At 39.6% G+C, this 18,546-nt stretch overlaps 1 protein-coding gene across 3 annotated transcripts in view; it reads right to left on the bottom strand.

Annotated features, from left to right (window-relative positions):
* The window catches only part of DGCR2 (DiGeorge syndrome critical region gene 2), a 45,910-nt gene that overhangs the window by 19,950 nt on the left and 7,414 nt on the right, over positions 1-18,546 (bottom strand). For 2 of the 3 annotated variants that reach the window (XM_050906592.1, XM_050906593.1), the window contains exon 2: positions 4,630-4,752. In XM_050906592.1, coding sequence (XP_050762549.1) covers positions 4,630-4,752 — 123 coding nt within the window. Of the gene's footprint in view, positions 1-4,629; positions 4,753-9,577; positions 9,611-18,546 lie in introns of all 3 variants that reach the window. The other variant, XM_050906591.1, reaches the window with a different exon arrangement.

Genomic DNA, 18,546 nt, shown 5'->3' on the forward strand with positions numbered 1-18,546 from the left:
GTCAACAGTCACTTCAACCAAACACAATATCCTTGGCGAAACAAAACAAAAAGCTGTTTATGACCAATGCTAAACAGCGTGCTGCAGCTGCTGCTTTATCAGTTACTGGCCATACCTTCAGCTGGCTCCACAAAGGAGACTTTGCAGACTCAAAGATGATATAGTGTGTATGTGCTGGGGCAAGTGACCTCCAACTCTGCACATTTCTTCCTGATACAGTATCTGGGGAAGTCCTTAAGAACAGCATACAAGATTACATTGCTCAAGATCAGCATTTACAGTCACCTTCCTAGCAAGATTGTTTTTGTATGAAAGTAGGCTCCCAATCTCAACATAAAAACATGTAAAATCGTACTGTTTGCCATGGAACTGCAGGGCAGCTCATACTACTGCTAGCCACTGCTTGCAACTGCTGCCCCAGGACCACCGCTGCCAGGATGGCCAGCTGTCCAGCGCCGACTGTGGCCTCAGGCTCGGGGGGGGGAACCCCTAAGAATTCAGCTCGCTGAAACTTTCCAGTGTTCTTGTTTCTGACCAAGCAGGTCTAGAAAACTGAGAAATACAAGGGAAAAACGTGGCATTAGGCAAGGCTGTGCACTACAGGGCGAGCTGAAGGTTTTCAAATTCAGATGCTGGGAGAAGCCCAAGGACAGCTGCCAGCACAATCTGATCACTTATTCCTGGGAAGAATTCCATTTTTTTAAAAAATAAATGAATGAATGAAGGAAACAGAATGATCACCAATGTAATTGCAAGCTGAAAAAATGGTATGGAGAGGATTTATGAAAGGCACTGGAATTTAAGATATCCATTCTCTGTTCATACGTAACAAACATCAAGCCTGTAGCATAAGAATAAAACACAGGTAAACAGCCAGAGCTATACTAAACCCTGCTCCACTCATACTGCTGAAAATGAGTTTTGACCAGAAGGCCTGCAAAAAAGATAGGATATTTGGAGAAGCTGATCCAATATTCTGGTAGAAGCAAAGCTGGAAATCCAATGAGCAGTAAAAGGCAAACTGCAGAGCCCTTCTTTCTTATGGGTTTAAATACAGAACTCTTACAAAGATGGAAAAGTTACATTACTACTTTGATTACTTATAGAAACTTAAGAGGAAGTGAGTAGAAATAATAAATTCCCATTTGTAAGAGTCCCCGTTTAAGATATTAATGCCTGTTTCTACCATTTCACAGAATACACCACTTTGGCATAAGCTATTTTTAGGATCAACCACTGTTGATTTGGAACAGCACACAAATTTCATGAGTCTCCACTTCTTAAGTAGAAGAGAGTTGCAGGCACATGCTACATAAACCCTCCCACCAATTTTTAGTATGCTCACAAGAGCAAGCAGCCAACGGTTTTAGTCTACCGGAGAGATGAATTGAGGGTAATCACTGCTGCAGATTCCATTAACATCTGCATGCCTAGTGAGAAGGGCAGGGGGAATAGCACTTTACACATCTCAAGTCTGGGACTGAAAGGAATTCCATGTTTTAAAGGAAAATGGTCATTCTGAAAAGAGACAGTACGAATAAAAACAGCTATGATGACTATCTTCAGAGAAATATATGGTCTAGCAAAAATAGGCATTTCATACACTTATTCAGATTGTCAACGAATTAATGTCTTACCTAATTGTGTTCTGCAAAAAAAAAAAAGCCAGAAGACATTATTCTAACAAAAAAGTCTTAGGGTTTGGGGTGTTTCTTGTACTTCAGAAAACACATGATTACCTAACTAATTTATTAATTAATGATCCTCTTATTTTAATAGGAGCTTTGTTACTAACATGAATTAAATCAGGCCTAAAAAAGGTGAGCTAAACCAACAGTGCCAAATAACTTACAATGGCTTTGTATGAAACCTTTGAAAGTACCAACATGACTAAGTAGTCATTGAAACACACCATCACCACCACAAAACCCTAATTCACTGCCACTGATCTTTTCCGAGTTGCTCACATTGGAGTGTGCCATTAGTAGCTCAAAGGCTGAAAAGTAACAAGCTTCCCAACCAGGTTCAGAGCCCTTTCTTGCAAGCTTTCTTTGCATGCTTCAGAGAGATTTCATACCTTTTAATTTAAAGACATTTTAATTCTCCAAGTTTCACAAGTCCAGGTGGCTTCACTAACTAGTTCTTTCAGTGTTCAGTCTGCCTTTATTGAAATTAAGAACCTTAATTAAAAAGTACTTAAATTTAGCTGAATCATCTCACAATTGCTCATCTAAATCCAAAGGTATTTTCTAAATTTAAAGCTGCATAATTTCTTATTAATTCAGTAGCCAAAGAAGAAAGTTATCACTCCTGAGTATGCCTATGTGCTACTATTATTAGTAGCCTTAGCTCCCCAATCAACATCCCAGGACTTAGTCTCTCCTATGACTGGTCACATGTGTATTGCTTTCCTCAACATAAGAAAACTGTGCTCTTCCAAACTTATTCTGGCCTCAGATTTACTTTCATTCATGCTATTCCTTTTTATACTCCAGCACGCCATTCACATGCACACCAGCACACCAACCTGTCCTTATTCTTTACAGTTCTGAATAACACCTGCCCTTCAACACCCATTTCAGGTCACAATGTTATCCCAATTTTTTGTTACAGGTATAATAGAGTTTTTACATCCTACACCAGTAGTTCTTGTTCCTCTGGTTTGCTGGCTACACTCCTTGCATTACTGTGCAAATATCTCAGTTCTTTCATAAACGCCACACCCAGCTTTCTGGCTGTTTTACTGAGCACAGCCATTTCACCAATTACTTATCCAATTACTCTTCTCATCAAGTGGAATACTTTCCTTCTCTATGCTGTCCATCATTTTCCCCTCTAGTATTCTTTAGGTATGTTATTCTCCTCTTCCTGCATACAGACATGGTGATGAATCAAGTCTCTCCCACGTGTCTCCTTTAATTTCTTAACTTAAAGTTCTTGTCACCATGTCAGGCCAGACAGTCCAGTGAGACCTACACCCCAAACACAAAAGCAGAGCCTATCTACTGAGAAATGTTACTTTCATAAAATCCTCTTCTAGTCATATACCAAGTATTCTGTGTAACTCCAGTCCTTGAGTCAACATCATCCTGTTGCATCCTCCACGCAACAACTTGAATTGCCGACTAATACACTAGGCAACAAGAGAAGATAAAAATCCCGTTTTCTTCTAATGTGGATGTTCCAATATTCCCACAAATGAAGCCTTCAGTGCTGTTTGAGTAAATCCAAACATTAACATGACTCTGCTTTCCCCCAGCCATTGACTTCCATTAACCTCCAGAATTTTATTAGGTCCCTAGTTTTTCACATTTGGCCAAAGTTAGCTAAAAAGGAGGAAGGACAACAGCACAACTATAAAAGCATCTTTCTTTAGGACATCCACATCGTAAAGAATATCCTTAAACAAGTATCAATGGCACAGCTTAATTTTCAATGTCAGAAGAAACTACCAATAGTTTTTTCCCCCCGTGCTGCAAATATGTACACTCACACAAACGAGCCAAAAGCTTTCTAAAAAGAGCACTGAACACATTCTTTTAATTATTTGTGCCTAGCACACACTGGGGAGATGGCTAACTATAGCACAGTTTCAAAGTCTAAGTGGTAGATTTACTTCTCTAATTCCACTAGAAAACATGACTATTTAGAAGAGCTTGTTGCTGTAAAATACCGATGTTACTAGTTTGTAGCATCCCTCTAAAATAGGTCAAAACTCAGAATGATAACAGACTGAATGCTGTGATGACAATGCCGCAAAGTTCATGTGATTCTCTCCCAAGCAAATTAAGTAGTTTAGTGGCAAAGAACTTCTTAAAACAGTTTTTGAATGTAATTTAGTCACACTGTAGACATAAGTTTTGAATTATGCCACAGTTGAATTCACGCTTTCAGATTCCTGCTTCATTGTTCTTAGCAAAAAAAAGTTTACAGGTCCTTTCACTTTTAAGACACACAGAAAAAGAGTTGCACTGGCCTGTTTGTCAAGAGCAAACGAAAATGTTCAAAAATGTGATTATACTTTCACAATCAAAAATTGTTGCTTGCTTGTTTTTTAAAGACAGCTCAGTACCCAGTAGCTTTAGCAGAGAACCCCTGCTGGTGATAGGCTCCTGAAAGCATATGACCACAAGAGTTTATGAAGAGTAAATGCACCAGCTTGTTTGGCAGAACAAAGTTCTCCACTTAAGCAGAAGAAGGATAATCAGAACAGGGAGCAATAAAACAAGTTCTCTACCTAAGTCCAACAATGTCACCCAGCACAGTTTGAGTGATATACAACCAAAACAGTAATTCCAAATTTAACCACAGGCCTACGTGTCGTTTTGGTTTAATTGCAACATGATTTTTTCCTTGTCATGAAAGTCTCTTCTTAGACTACAAATTCTCCTCATCTCCAGGATACCTACTCAGACTGTAAGAATGGAAGGATAATTCAGACAAGCAAAAAAGTGTTTGTAGCATTAGTTGCACAAAATGAAGAGAAGCCAGCTCAAAGTTTGTTAATAATGGGTACAGTTCTACCAATCTCCACTTTTAAATAAAAATAAGCAAGCAATCTTAAATAGTCAAAGTACTGCTTCAAAACGAGCTGACACTGGGATGAGCAGTCTTCTCAGCTTTACTTACCTGGACAGTCAACTTCATCACTCTCGTCCTCACAGGTGGGCCATCCATCACACTGCCAGTTTGAAGGGATGCACTGGATGGTACCACTCCGACACGCAAACTGCCCTGGGATGCAGCGGAGCTCTAGGAAAGAAGAAAGTTGTGCTTTGTTTGAAGTGTTATTTATTCTTGCAAGTCTATACGCATATTAATCATCTGTCACGTAACGTATCACTGAAGCATAATGAACAAAACCTCCAGACAACTCAACCTGTTAAAAACTCCTTCGTTTCAGATCACTTCCATGTTTTAAACTGCATGTTTGTGGTTTTAATAGACAGGAGCGCCAGCTTCCAGTGCTTGGGCAATAACTCTCTCAAACATTCATAGTAAAAACTTCCTGATAAAGATACCATGTAAGCAGTTATCACCATAGTGTTACCCGTTCACTTCTTGTGGGGCGCTGAGGACTACGTGTTCGCTTTTCTCAGAACCAAAGTTCAAGAAAAATATGCTATGGTAGTTAAGTGCTAGACTACGCAACACATTCAGAGTCCTGTTTCCATTCCAATCACTATGTATGCCAGGACCCGCTAGACTTGTGCAGATGTCCAGCCTGATTTAGAGCTATTTCATAGAATTATTTGTAAAACAATTTCTATATCCATGAACCTGTTTTCACTTTCTAGCTTAAGCTCTTTTGTAGAATTTCTCCACATGAACACATCCTTTACAAGAAACTGTCAATATCTGCAAACATGTAGTTCCTGCTTCTGCAAGAGTACTGCCTACTTGCCATCACTATACTGTCAGACCTAATTAGCATTATAAAAAGTACAATTTTTTCCAAAGCTTTTTGATATCAATTCCATCTATCAAATGCCAGAACCTAATAATTCAGTTTCATTTTGTGTCCCTCAAAACATTTTGCAGAGAAAAAAAAGAAGATCTGTCTACACAAGTGAACAATTCTGAGCTTGTTTACAGATGGCAGGTCTGCAAGTCGCCATTAGCATCCGTAGGCTCACTTTCGCACCAGACCATCACTGTCCATCTTTCTTCTGGATGGTGGTTGTCAATTTTCCAATCAATGTTTTTGAACAATTTAGCACGTTTTTCTCTCAGCAAGCTACAATAATCCCAGGTAAGCAATGTCTGGAGAACGAGTACCTTTTTTTAAGTGTTTTAAAACACACTCATCCCTGATTTTGAAAGAATCAAGTAGGTAACTGTTTTGCAGGGAGAAATCTCTAAAACAAAATTTAAAATACAGGTATGTATTCTCTCATCCACAGTTTGCAACCTAAGAAGAGAGCGGTAATTGCAGTTGTTACCTTCTTGAAACACACATCTAAACTAAATCAAGACAGAGGTCACGTGTTCAGACACCATGACCAGGCATAATAAAACCAGTCATCATGCACTCTCAATAAAAGCTGTACCTGTACACCTAGTAATTGGTATAGGATATTGATAATAGGCTTCTAATTTGATGTCAGATTAAAATCCAGTTCTAGTACTGGTTTCTCTTCAAAGTACAGACCTGCTCTTCTAGAAAAATAAAAGCGGGCACATCCTCTTAGCAACCACCTACTCAGAGCAAACATTCAGGTCACAAAATGGCTAAGAACTCACACAGACCTGCCAGACTACTGACGGCAACAACAGACCCTACAGCAAGACAAGAGTGTTCTCACCCATTTGGAGTTTTACTCAGTCCAAACAGCTAACAGAGAACGAGCACAGGGGAAGTGGGGGGAAAAAAAAAAAAAAAAAAAAAAATGTACCAGCTTAGGTCATAATGATTTCCACACCCCCCACACCCCCCCCAAGAACAAAAACTGAAGTAATTTATTTAGCCCGAAGAGGGAAAGGGGGAATAAAACCTTTTATTCCCCCTGATTAGGGAAATAAAAGGTTAAGCTTCACTTGCCCAATGTAGCAAGACAGAAAATTTAAAATCTATCTTTAAGTTAGGGAAAAAAAACCCGCAAACTAAACAAACACAAAACCTCAAGCTGAAATTAAAACTATTCAAATTTCAAGTTCACAGAAAAGCATCAACTCTTCAGTAAATCATTGCAGCTTCTTTCACCACTTTTGCACAATGTCAGCATGCAGTGGAAAGTTTCTTAGAAAGCTCTACTATCACAGTTTCAAGTACAGAATTTACACTGGAGCCTGTGGTAGATATTTTAACAGTGAAAGACTATCCTCAGCCCAGCTCCAGGTTTCCATTGCATCCACCCGCAGTTATGACAAAATTCAATTCAAAATTCAATACTTTAAATAAATTCTTAATTTTTTTACTGCTTGACTTTAATGGAAGTCAGGCACACACCCTGTGAAGAAAGCTATTCTGCAGCCCTCTGGTTTTGCAGGCAGCATCCACCAGGAAAGCACTACAAGCCAACATGCACATGGGAAAAACAGCAAAGAATACTTTTGTCTCTCTACAATTTCATACATGCTATTACTATTTTATGTACAATTACATATGACTGGTTCAGATAAAAGGGTGACTCCATCCCAATATTACAGGCATTAAAAAAATGCCAGTTACATGCCGTAATGTCATTACTTCCTGTATTACAGACACTCCTCTCTGAAGAATGTGGATACATGGAAGAGTACAAAACATTTCTATTAAAACACCACTCAGACCAGCTGAACAATTGTTCCCAATGGAAACCATGCTATGTCAGATGCGCTAATTATTTCAGACCAAGGAACACGAACTGCTACGCAATTCTATTGCAGAGGGGAAAAAAGTGACACTAAAAGAAATACTGCAAAATGAAAATCTCCATATTCTGCAAACACTGCCAGTAACATCTCCTGAGCCATCCTAACCCAGAGCCCATATCCCCACACATCACTGAGATACCTAAATCATCGTGCAGTTTCTGGAAGAGTTTCATCTGAATTCTTTTGCTTCTACGTGCTACCTGTTGTGGATTAGCACAAAGAGAAACAAGATGCAATGATCTGAGAAAATCTAGCCGCCTCTCTCACTTGTGCTCAGGGTGGGTTTGGACATACCCCGATGGCCTCCTTGAAGACTGATGCTTAAGATCAGTTCTTTTGGAAATGGATTTCCACAAAGGCCCCACCAGATGCACACCAGCGGGCTGTCATCCGGTCAAGATACGGCAGCGGGCGGGCAGCTCAGCAGCATGGGCAGCAGCACGGGCAGCACAGCCTGGCCCCACAGCGCCCAGCTGAGCACAAGGGCCACCTGCCGACACCATCCCCTCGGCCCCATGTGCCCCACACAGCCCTGCGCACCGGGCTCTAGACTCGCACAGCAGAGCACAACAGCTAGCCAGGGCAGCCACCTTCAGAGGTAAAACACATGCATAAAAATAGATGGAAGCCTATAATGAACCTGTGCGATACTCAGCCAAGGAACAGAGAAATTTGGGAGAAGCCAGGACGCACAGGACAGGTGCCAGTCTCCGCAACCCAATCAGGCATTTCATTTCAGTACCCTATTTTTAAGTCAAAACAGCAGAAAAATGAAAACATTTCAAGCCTGTCTCTTTACCGCAGCAAAGGCAAGTCATGCCGCCAACAGCCGAACAGGATTCATGAAGACATATGAGCACTAGCAAACAACAGTACAACACAAAGCAACCATCCATCTTTCCTGAAATGTAAGTAATTACTTAACACACACTCAGGCTTTGTACTTTCCAGGAGTGTGCTAAATAAAAACTGTCTCTTCACCCATACAAGATTTCCAGTTCTTCAAAAGAATAGCAAAGTTTCAAAAATACCAGTCCCACTTCTGTACCCAAAGCCAGATATCCCGCACTGTTCATAGCTATTGATGGTAACTCACAGCAAGAAAGGATGAGGAAGAAAGTATCTTAACTATCACCTCCTAGCAGCACTGAAAACACACATTTTCCACCAGCTGTTAAAGCAGAAGCATTTTGTATTTTCAAAATTGTTAGAAAATATGTAATGGCACAAGTTCAGCTACAAGCAAGCAGCTGTTAGAGCAGAGGCACCGATACAACATTAGCTAACGGCATCAACAACTGCCTAGAAGTGAAAAAATGGAAATGCAACCACCTCCAGCGTTCATGTATGATGTGACAAGTTACATCAGCAGTATTATGAGTCATATATGAAATTCTAACATAAAAGGCTTCTTTTTCTTTTAAGGATCAGATGCAGTCTTTGCTATGCTACAGCACAAAATTTAGTACACTGAAATCTCATTTTAGAGCAATTAAATTCATCTGGCATTTGCTGGGAAGAAAGGAGGCAACTAAAACACTGGAAATAGCAGCAATTGTAGTTTTTGCACTACACACAGTATAAACTTACAAAACATCACGAAGTTCAAGCAGTGTGAGAACGTGAAAACACTTCAAGTAGCAAGGTGTCATTATACAGTCTCTTCACTTTACCGTGTCAACGCACTTCTACAATCTTAGCCCTCAACAATCTTGCCAACCACTGCATCCTTCTGCCAGTGGTTACAACAAAGCACAGAAAAATTATATAGTTTGCCAAAGGCTATAGATGAGATGAGCCTATGAGCAGAAGTCAGCTGTCCTGCCTGCTGTTTCCATGCTTTCACGACAACACCGTGTTTCTTCCCTAAAACCCAAGCAACGTGCTGGTTCACTAGCACACCCTTACCTGAACGAACGTCTCTCTCTCAGAAATATCAACAATTAACAACAATGTATTCTCTGGTAACACTTCACCTGTTCTCCCTAGAACAGTTTATTAAGAGCTACAAATTGGCCAGAGGGAGCAAGAAACTCCTTAACTTTTTATATAAAGAGAAGAAGAAAAATTGAAATCAGGTTCAGACTATATCAGTTCTACAAGCTTAATATATAACCCAAGATAAAACCTTCTGTGAAGTGAAGGCCAAAAAACGCAATACCAATTTGGGTTGGGCTGGGACACATTATTAGGTGATATAACCTGCCCACAAGTCACTCACCTGAAAGAAGTCTTGCCAAAGCTAGTCGTGGACCTGTAATTTGAAATTTAAAAGAAAACTTACAAAACAGTTGGAAACTTAATTAATCAAACACCAGAAATAACAGGCAAGATTAGAAATAAATTTAAACAGTGCCATACAAACAAGGTCTTCATCTTCTTTAGCTGCCAAATATTATTTTTCTAAGTTAGTCAGTGACAAAACAGACAAGATTTTTGACTAATAGAAAAATCTAGGTTTCATGCAGGAAAAAAACAAGTTTTCAAGGTGGTTGCTTGCACTCTTACAGAAAGCTTTTGTTCTAAAGATTTTCCCAATTACAAGTTGAATGCCAGGTGTTTCACAGCACTCATCATGTATTTCAACATAGGGCTCAACTAGCTTTTAAAATTTTCTTTACAGCACACTACTTTCCAGATTTTCTGCTAAGTACTCAAAATAGACATTTACAAGAAGCCTTATCCACAGGAAGGACTTCATGACAGACGAATAAAATACACACACCCCCCCTGCTTTAATTTCCAGCCAGCTTCACATGTTTCATAAAACAAACACCTTTTTGCCATTGTAAAACGATCCAGGAAGCCCTTTCAGGTTTAATCATCTTGTGTAATCTTTCTGTGTAATTGAGAACGTTCTCCTTCTGGAGCCTGAGCGCTGGGAAGCCACAGTGCATCCTTCCTGCAGCAGATGCACACTTGGTCAGCGTGCTGCCCTGGGCGTTACACTACCTGCAACCGGTATTTTCTGCTTCACTTTTAAGTCCTTCAGAGGTGCATTTGGACTAGGACACCTCCTGCTTGCATTTAAACCGGAACTAATTTCTTATTCATCTTCCCCTTTTTTATGCAAAAGGTAAGGGATAGTTAGTTACTCAAAACAATTGTTTTATTTGAAAGAAGGCAGGGAGGATCTATATCCAGTATCTGAGACTACTTTCCAACACAGTAAATCTTATTTTAGAGCTTCCAGTATCAAGTCAAGACTGTAATAGGCACATGAGAGAAAGTGTTGATTCCATACAAGTTCACCTTGCTAGTTCAGTTTTCTGAATGAATTTGATCAGTTGGCTTTGAAACAGCAAGCTTCAGATCAAATTAAGCTATTGTCTGTCCACATTAATGTTGTCAGATCAGCTACACTTTGTCCCCCTGCAACCAGAAAGACTGCATGCTCCAACTAATTCAGCAGAAATACAGTTGTACAGATCCAGTATCAATTAATGTGGAATTGGGGCCTCATAATAGTTGTCTGCCAATGAAGCTAGAACATCTACTAATGTGTTTAATTTTTTTTTTAAATATTAGCTCTAACAGAAGATGTTTTCTGATATGCTGGGATTACATACATCCCAGAGGCAGAACAGCTATTTTCAGCCCTGTGCTACCAGAAGCTGCCCTGTGAACAGAGCTGGGACCTTCACCCCCATAATATAAGAAGAAAAGCCTCGATTACTGACCACAGTCACAGCTCTGACCCACGAAAAGCTGTACCAGGTCACACCACCACAGGACTAAGAGAAGCAGCAGGGCTGGAAAAAGCTCTCAGGAATGGGCAAAAACCAGCAAGCTGTAAAAACTTCTGCCAAGTGACAGAAGCCAACTACCCATGGACCTCAAAAAAAGCACCCTTCTAGTCTACAAGCACTATTTACTCATCAAAACACTTCTGCAAAGATAAGCTGGTGGGTAAATGAGAATGCTTTGATACTGTCTTCACAGGATTATTCATCCTCCTTCAATTCAAGACAGAGATATAAAAGGAATTCAGCCCAAAGAAATGCTACATCCAATAAAAATGCCAGAGGCCTATAACAAACATCTCCTGTAAAGCATGAGGTGAACACAAAGTTTTCAACCTTGTATTTTCAAGACACTGAAGTTTACTATTACAGGAACCAGTGGAAAAAGGAACACTAGAAAGCCAAGTCTCTCCTAAAGCAGAAATGTATCCCTGACAGACAGAAGATTCCCCTTACTTACAAACCACATGTTCCTAGCTCCGATATATAAACCACTAGTGGTACAAAAACCTTGATGTCTTGACAATTCACAATTTAAGAGGTACAGACGAGGAGCTAGAGTCCTAAACTAAAGCCTCCAAAATATAAGTCTCAATTCAGGAGAGTGTTTTGATACAGAGATTAAACTCAGTGACTGCAATCACTGATTATGAAAGTTTGGCTTCTTGTAGTCGCAATGACTTAATTTCTCTTTATTAAAGAGATTCACCAGTCAGTAAAGTCTGATACATTAAGATATTCTTTTGGTAGCTAAGACTACAGATGCATGTTAGATTTTAGCGTTTACATAGCAAGTATAGATTTGAATCTATTTCATTTTTTAATACAAAGAAATGCCACTTTTCATTTGCTACGCTAATTGTTTGTTCTTGTCTGCTGAGCTTCATTTGTATGGAAATTGAAATTTGATTAAACGTACAAACCCAGCATTTAATGTTATTTCAATTATAAGCTATTACTCCGAAATGCTTGTATTGGAAAAGATAAGCTCAAAGTACTTGGTTTGGTTTTGTACGCAAGTTTTTAACAAACAATGGCAGTTTTGTGTGTACCTCACACGTACTTCACTTATTTTGGTCACATTTCTCAAGACTGGATCTGGTAGATCCTCTGGTATCATTTTTATGTACAGACTGAAGGAAAACAAAAGACAAAAATATTTCCTGCTTTCTCAGTGTAAGTCACTCATTGTCCAAACGGGATGAACCAACCTGTAAGACAATATTCTGTTCAGATTTCAAGAGGCAATTACAGCTATCAAAAGCTGATTAAGCATTAACAAAAACTCTAACTACAAGTGCTTAGGCCAGTAACTCTTCTTATTCAGATTTTAACTTGTCCAACAGGTCTTTCTTATATTTTATAATACTAAACCTACATGCTTAAGACAAGACCTGTACCTACATGTTGCACTATCATTTCATATTTGAGCAGATTTAAGAATAAGCTTACTAAAATTGAAAATTGCTTTTTTCTTAAATCACTGTTTCTACATAACCTAACCCATGCTAAACTGTACAAGCATGATCAGATCCTAGCATCTTCAGCAAGAAGTCTAACTCCCTAAGTCCTTAGCTCCTGGAGATTTTGCTCAACACCAGTGCTCAACAAATGCCTGCAAACAAGTATCAGAAAAAACACAACAAAAGGAACACCACACCCATCATCATCACAAAAACACATACAGCTCCATATCTAATATTTATGGTCAAGAGGAAGCATAACACAACCAGTATCTCTCTAGACTGGTATTTACTGAAGTAACAGAAACTTTAAAATATTCTTAACATTCCCAATACAACAATACCACAATGGTCTTCTTAATTTAATCCTCAGCAGATATGTGAAAAAAACTGTCCTTAAACTAGTCCTCTGCACCTGAAAAGCAGTTTTCATAACTTGAACTTCTCTCAAGTCCACAGGTGAAGTTCACCGGAGCAGGTACCATTATCTCACACACAAGTCCTGAAAATCTGCCAGCTTGTAAAGAGCATGGCAGTCCTGCCTGGCGTCTGCTCATGGTGGCCAAAAATCAGTTGCAGAACAGTGTTCAGTGACAGAGAAGCTGACTACGAACTGCGCCTGAGGATGTTCCGAGACAGTCTTTGAACAGGTTTTCTTGTTTTTGACTTGTCTTTGAGGTATCACTGATCCCACGCAAAGGCTCTGCTCTCAGGCAAGTGAAGCCATACCTAAATGGTATTTCCCCTCAGCTCCAGATCTCAGAGAAGTTTTCACTATCCATTCATCTCCTAGCAGGTTTCTTTATGTCACTTGGTGAATCTTACTTCCATTACATGTTTTTAAACTTATCCTTACCCCACCCACCGCTACATTCAGTGTAGCGGAGTAGGTACATACAGTACTTTACAACAAAGCCACAGCAGGAGAAAAACAGACTATGATAACACCACCTTATTTTCAGAGAAGAAAGCTATGTGAAGCTCAGAAGTCACCATTAGACAATTATCCATTCCACAGATGAAGTTTATTACTTAGTTTCTCAATAAAATTGGTTCTGTTTACTGTTCTTCAAATTAAAAACCTATAGAATAATTAAAGTTAAAAACCTACAGAAGAATTAAAAAGTTACAGAAGAACAGAGCACTCCATTTTCATGTTCAGTTCCACAGAAGACACAATGCTCAGCCATTCATCTGTGCTACTAAAAACATGCCTAAGCATGATCCTTAGGTCATGTAGCTTTGGTTCACCGTGGCCTGAGTACGTGCAGGAGGGTATGAAAGCACAACGGCACATAGCACAGAGCCCAGGAAAAAAAAAAAGGGCCCCCTGCTATGCACAGAGCCAACCACAACCCACACCTATTCTCAAATTTAATTCCAGCTCCTGAAAATTAGAGATTCTGAAGTTATAATCCCATTTAGTAGGAACACATCAGTTCCAAAAATAAATAAATAATACTTGTTAGAGGCATCGGCATTTTCTGCATGACCTCAGCATGCAGTTTCATGAAGTAATTAAAATTGTGACAGCACTCCAGCTGAAAACTGTAAATCCTTAATGAGTAACTCTAATGAACATTCTGTATTACTCAGTATTCTGTCATAGTAAGTTATGCTAGATGACCCTAACATCCATCAAAAGATTTTACAGCACGGTAAGGAATGGTAGCAGTCTCCTTCCCCTCACCCCCTCATATCGATATTATACCTACACCCTGCACAAGCTTGGAACTGACCCAGTTTTTCCTTGCTCACAAGTGTCATTCACTGCAATTCATTGTCTGCTCTTTGTCTGGAGGGCAGACTCAATGCCAGTAAGGATAAAAAAAAAAAAAAAAAAAAGAAAAATCAAAACAAACAAAAAAAAAAAGCTAAGGCAGCACAAGAGACCCAGCATTCAGCCAAAGCAACAACATTAGAGCTTCTTGAATGGGAAGCCTGGCTATGATTTCCTAAGAGTTAGAAAATACAGACTTTGTGCTTTATGAATGTGGATTCTTATTCCTAAGACTGAAACAGAAAAAAATATACTTCCCAATTCCCCAGTACTGCTAAAACCAAACAGAAAACAAAACTTGCTACTTGAACTAAGCTGAAAGAATACTGTGAATTAGGCAATGCAGCATTCCAGACTGAAAAACAGTTTATTTTCATAGCAGTGAGGATACTAGCTAAGCAACGGGCTTGCATTTTTTTCCCCCCTAAGAAACTGTTATATTATGATACTAAGTAAACAGGCAGAAGGGAAAAGCAAAATACAGCACTGGCACAAAGAACACTCAGTACAAACAAAACCAAAGCCATGGGTACTCGAGAACCCTTTAATACAGCTCAAAATTAAACCCTACAGTTCGTCTATACTAACAACCTTGTTCAGGACTTCAGATGTTTTGTACAGCCTTAGGTGGGACTTGAGTGTTTTAGTACAAGTGACAAGTGACCTAAACCTGTGCAGCACCAAATTTTTGACCCTTTCCCTAAAGAAAGCCCGATCAGTAAGTGGATCAGTGAAAGCGCCAATCACACCTCACAACTAAATTCACTAAACAATTTCAAGCAAGCTTAAGAAAGAAGTCAAGACCAAAAAAATAGTGTGCAGTGCAAGTTTTGCAAAGCCTAGAGCCAGCATAAGGGAAGGAAACGATGACTGCCTTGAACTTCGGAGAGCAGGAAACCCCCACGTGGTTTGCGCTGTTCAGCAGTTGCCAGCCCACCAGCACATCTGCGCATCGCACCGTCACCGCGCTGGGGTGGCTGCCCAGCTGGCAGTGAAGTGGCAAGCTGGGGTAACCGAACCCTTGCAGGAGACCCTGCAGGGCTCCCAGCTTCCTCGTGCCAGAGGATATATTGTGGACAGACAAAGGGGACATGGGGAAGACATAGCCTTATTAAATCAGTGGTGTCAGGCAAGGGTACTGCAGCGGAGGAAGTACAGGGACATAGTAGACAAGGCCACTGGAGTCTAGGTTTCATTAACCCCACTACCTACGAAACATGCTTATGGATGCTAAGAAAATAGCATTATTCCTCACACAGAATTTAAATAGTCATGCACACAACATATTAATTCTCCCAAAAAATGCAGCAATGGGAAAAAAGTCCATTAAGAACGACATCAGTAGTGAAATACTCAGCAAGTCATCAATTCTGTCCAGAAAAGAGCACCATCACAAACAGTACTTTCTCCCCTACAATCCATATACCCAGGCCGGGACAGACGGATTATCCCACATACACCACAAATACTTAAACTACCTGAGTACCTCAGCTTAGCTACCTCCAGATTCCATCCTCGGTCCTCACCTCAAACCTTCACCTTCTTCTAAACACAGCTTTTACGACAAGATCCTCATACTCCATTGCATCTAAATAACATACTCTTCTTGCTCATTTACAGTTCTTCACAAAGCTGGGGTCATTCTGAACAAGGAAAAAGCATCTAGTTCTCAGCTCTGTCTTCACAAGTTTTCAGCATTGCCTGCACCTCCTTCCCCCCAGGAGGCGTCTGCACTGGTCCTTCACCAATACAATCTCCTGTACATTTCAGAGTGACCTCTGGGATGTTCAGAACTACACAGCAGTGCTAGCAACCCTAGAAGGACCAGTCTGGTAATTAGAAGTATTTGAATACCAGGAATATTTCTTTTTTTCAATTTCTGACAGTCTCTGCACAAGCTGCTTGTTGGAAAGCCTCTAAAAAGCAATGTAGAGAAACTACCGATAAAAGTAATCTAGAAAGTACTTCTGTATCTTAAGCTATCACCTGGTAGCTGCCTACCCAAAATTACCCCAAAAAATCTAAGCACGTGAGACAGTTCGTCTCCTCTTCCAACCAACTATATTCTCAGGATTAGAAAAGTACACATTCTATCAAGTCAGTTTGGACCACTATTTGTTCCTATACAAAAGAGTTTTCACTTAAGAAGGATCACCAGGGAGAGAAACTGTATTCCCTTTGACCAAATAAACTGCAAGTGTCAAAAAAAAAAAAAGCTAAAAACCAACAAATACGCTATAACGATCAGAGTTTTCCACAGAGGAAAGAAATTTAAATCCAAAGTTTTACATGAACTGTATTAGTATTTTCTTTAGATCAGGCTTCAACAAGAAGAGTATTCAGATGAAATATGGTAACAGCAGTTCAAGAACTGTCAGAGCAATCAAGGCTAATTTGTAGCCACTGCCACCATTAAATTGAACGTAGGAATTGCCAGATTTCAGCAGTATTAGTTAGCAAGCCCATTTACTTTCAACAAGACAACACGTGTTCCTACTTTGCAGGAAAACAAAAAAAGTTACCTTTTTTTTTTCAGTACAGGATTCAATAGTACTTAAGCATATCCTTAAACTTTCAGCACATGAACAATCCAGACAAATCTAATGAAAACACACAATTTAAGGCCAAGTATGTATTTAGAATACCTTGCTGAATTAAAACACGAGGAACCGCAATCGTCTTTAATGTCAAAGTGACAAAATCCTACCCATGAAATCAGGTATTTCTAACCACTCCACTCTCCAAAAACTAATGCCGTTTCTTAATTTCAAAACCAAATGAACATGGAAGAAGCTCTCTACTGGGCCCTAAGGAAGGTCATGGTCTTAAAACAAGAAACATGGTCTTAAACAAGAATCTAACAATTCAGGGAGACATGAAACCTGCACATGAGCACTATTCAAATGCAGGTCACACTAAAAAAAGCTTTTGCTCCTGTTTCATTTTTTTCTTCACATCTTGTACAAGACTTGATGAGCAAGCACCTAGAATACTTAAAAGCAAAAATTCGATATACAGAAATATTCTGACCTCAAATACGGAAAACCCGTTTTATCCTTTGCACAGTAGCTGGTGCAGTGGCTGTCGTGTACTGGAGCAAATGGCTCATGCTTTGAATAGCATTCCCCCGCTCAACTGAGGCCAAACATGGCAGGAATGCAGCCGATGTTAGTCACTGCTGCGTTTGTTCACATTGTATGAGATACTGTGCTTTCTTCTTCCACAGTAAACCAAATACCTGAACAGAAATTTCTTATATCAAACCCCTAAGTTTAACAGTTCTGTCAGTAAATAAAAGTCCAACCCATTTATAAAAAGCCACTTAACCCTTTAAGAGTAGTTTTCTTATCCCCACACCTTCTAACAGCTCAAGTACTGCTGGCACTCTTCAGCTCTTCAACCAGCTTCTATTATGCATGTGTGTCAGGTACTATACCATGAAACTTGATCTTTGCTATTTTTTAGCTGCCACATCAATAGAAAAATTACATTCAACTCCATTATTGCTCAGCAAGACACAGATGAGCACTCGTACACTATAGCGTCCTTGAACCATTTCTCTCCAATCTGCTTACTAGCAGAATTGAGGGGGATGATACTTCCAATTAAGTCTTTGCACTTGGATCTCACTCCTGCAAGATCCGATTTTTCATAAAGATTCTTCCAAGATCTCATTAATAGAGTACACTTGTGTTACTGTATTTTAATCAGTAAAGAGTAATTTAAGCGTAACAAACAATTTCACAAATTCAACAGAGAGAAAGCACAAATGCAGTTTTGACCATCCCTAGATTAAAAGAAGTTGTACCATGTTTTAGAAGATTAGCATACACAAGGCAAAATGCTACATGGGCACAAACTCAAACCAAGCAGGTGTTAGAAGCAGGATTATTTGTTTTCTTTTAAAGTGTATAAAAGAAGACATGTTACTTTTAAGTCAGAAGAAACCTTTTTATTTAAATTGCTAAAGAAGTACTAGCACAGATGAACATACAGATACCAAAGGACAACACTAATTCAGTTTTATGTAAAATTCTTCGCACTCATGCAAAGGCAATGCTTGACACCTACCCTCGTATCACCCCATCTATCTGCCCACAGAGATCTGAGGGCAGAGCTGGGCTGGGAGAGCCACAGTTGAGGCTGGAGCTGACCTCCCTCCAATATAGATCTAAGGGCTGTGCTCACCCACTTCAAACCTCAG

The sequence above is a fragment of the Gymnogyps californianus genome, chromosome 16 (assembly GCF_018139145.2).
Source record: "Gymnogyps californianus isolate 813 chromosome 16, ASM1813914v2, whole genome shotgun sequence".
NCBI classification, from domain to species: Eukaryota; Metazoa; Chordata; class Aves; order Accipitriformes; family Cathartidae; genus Gymnogyps; species Gymnogyps californianus.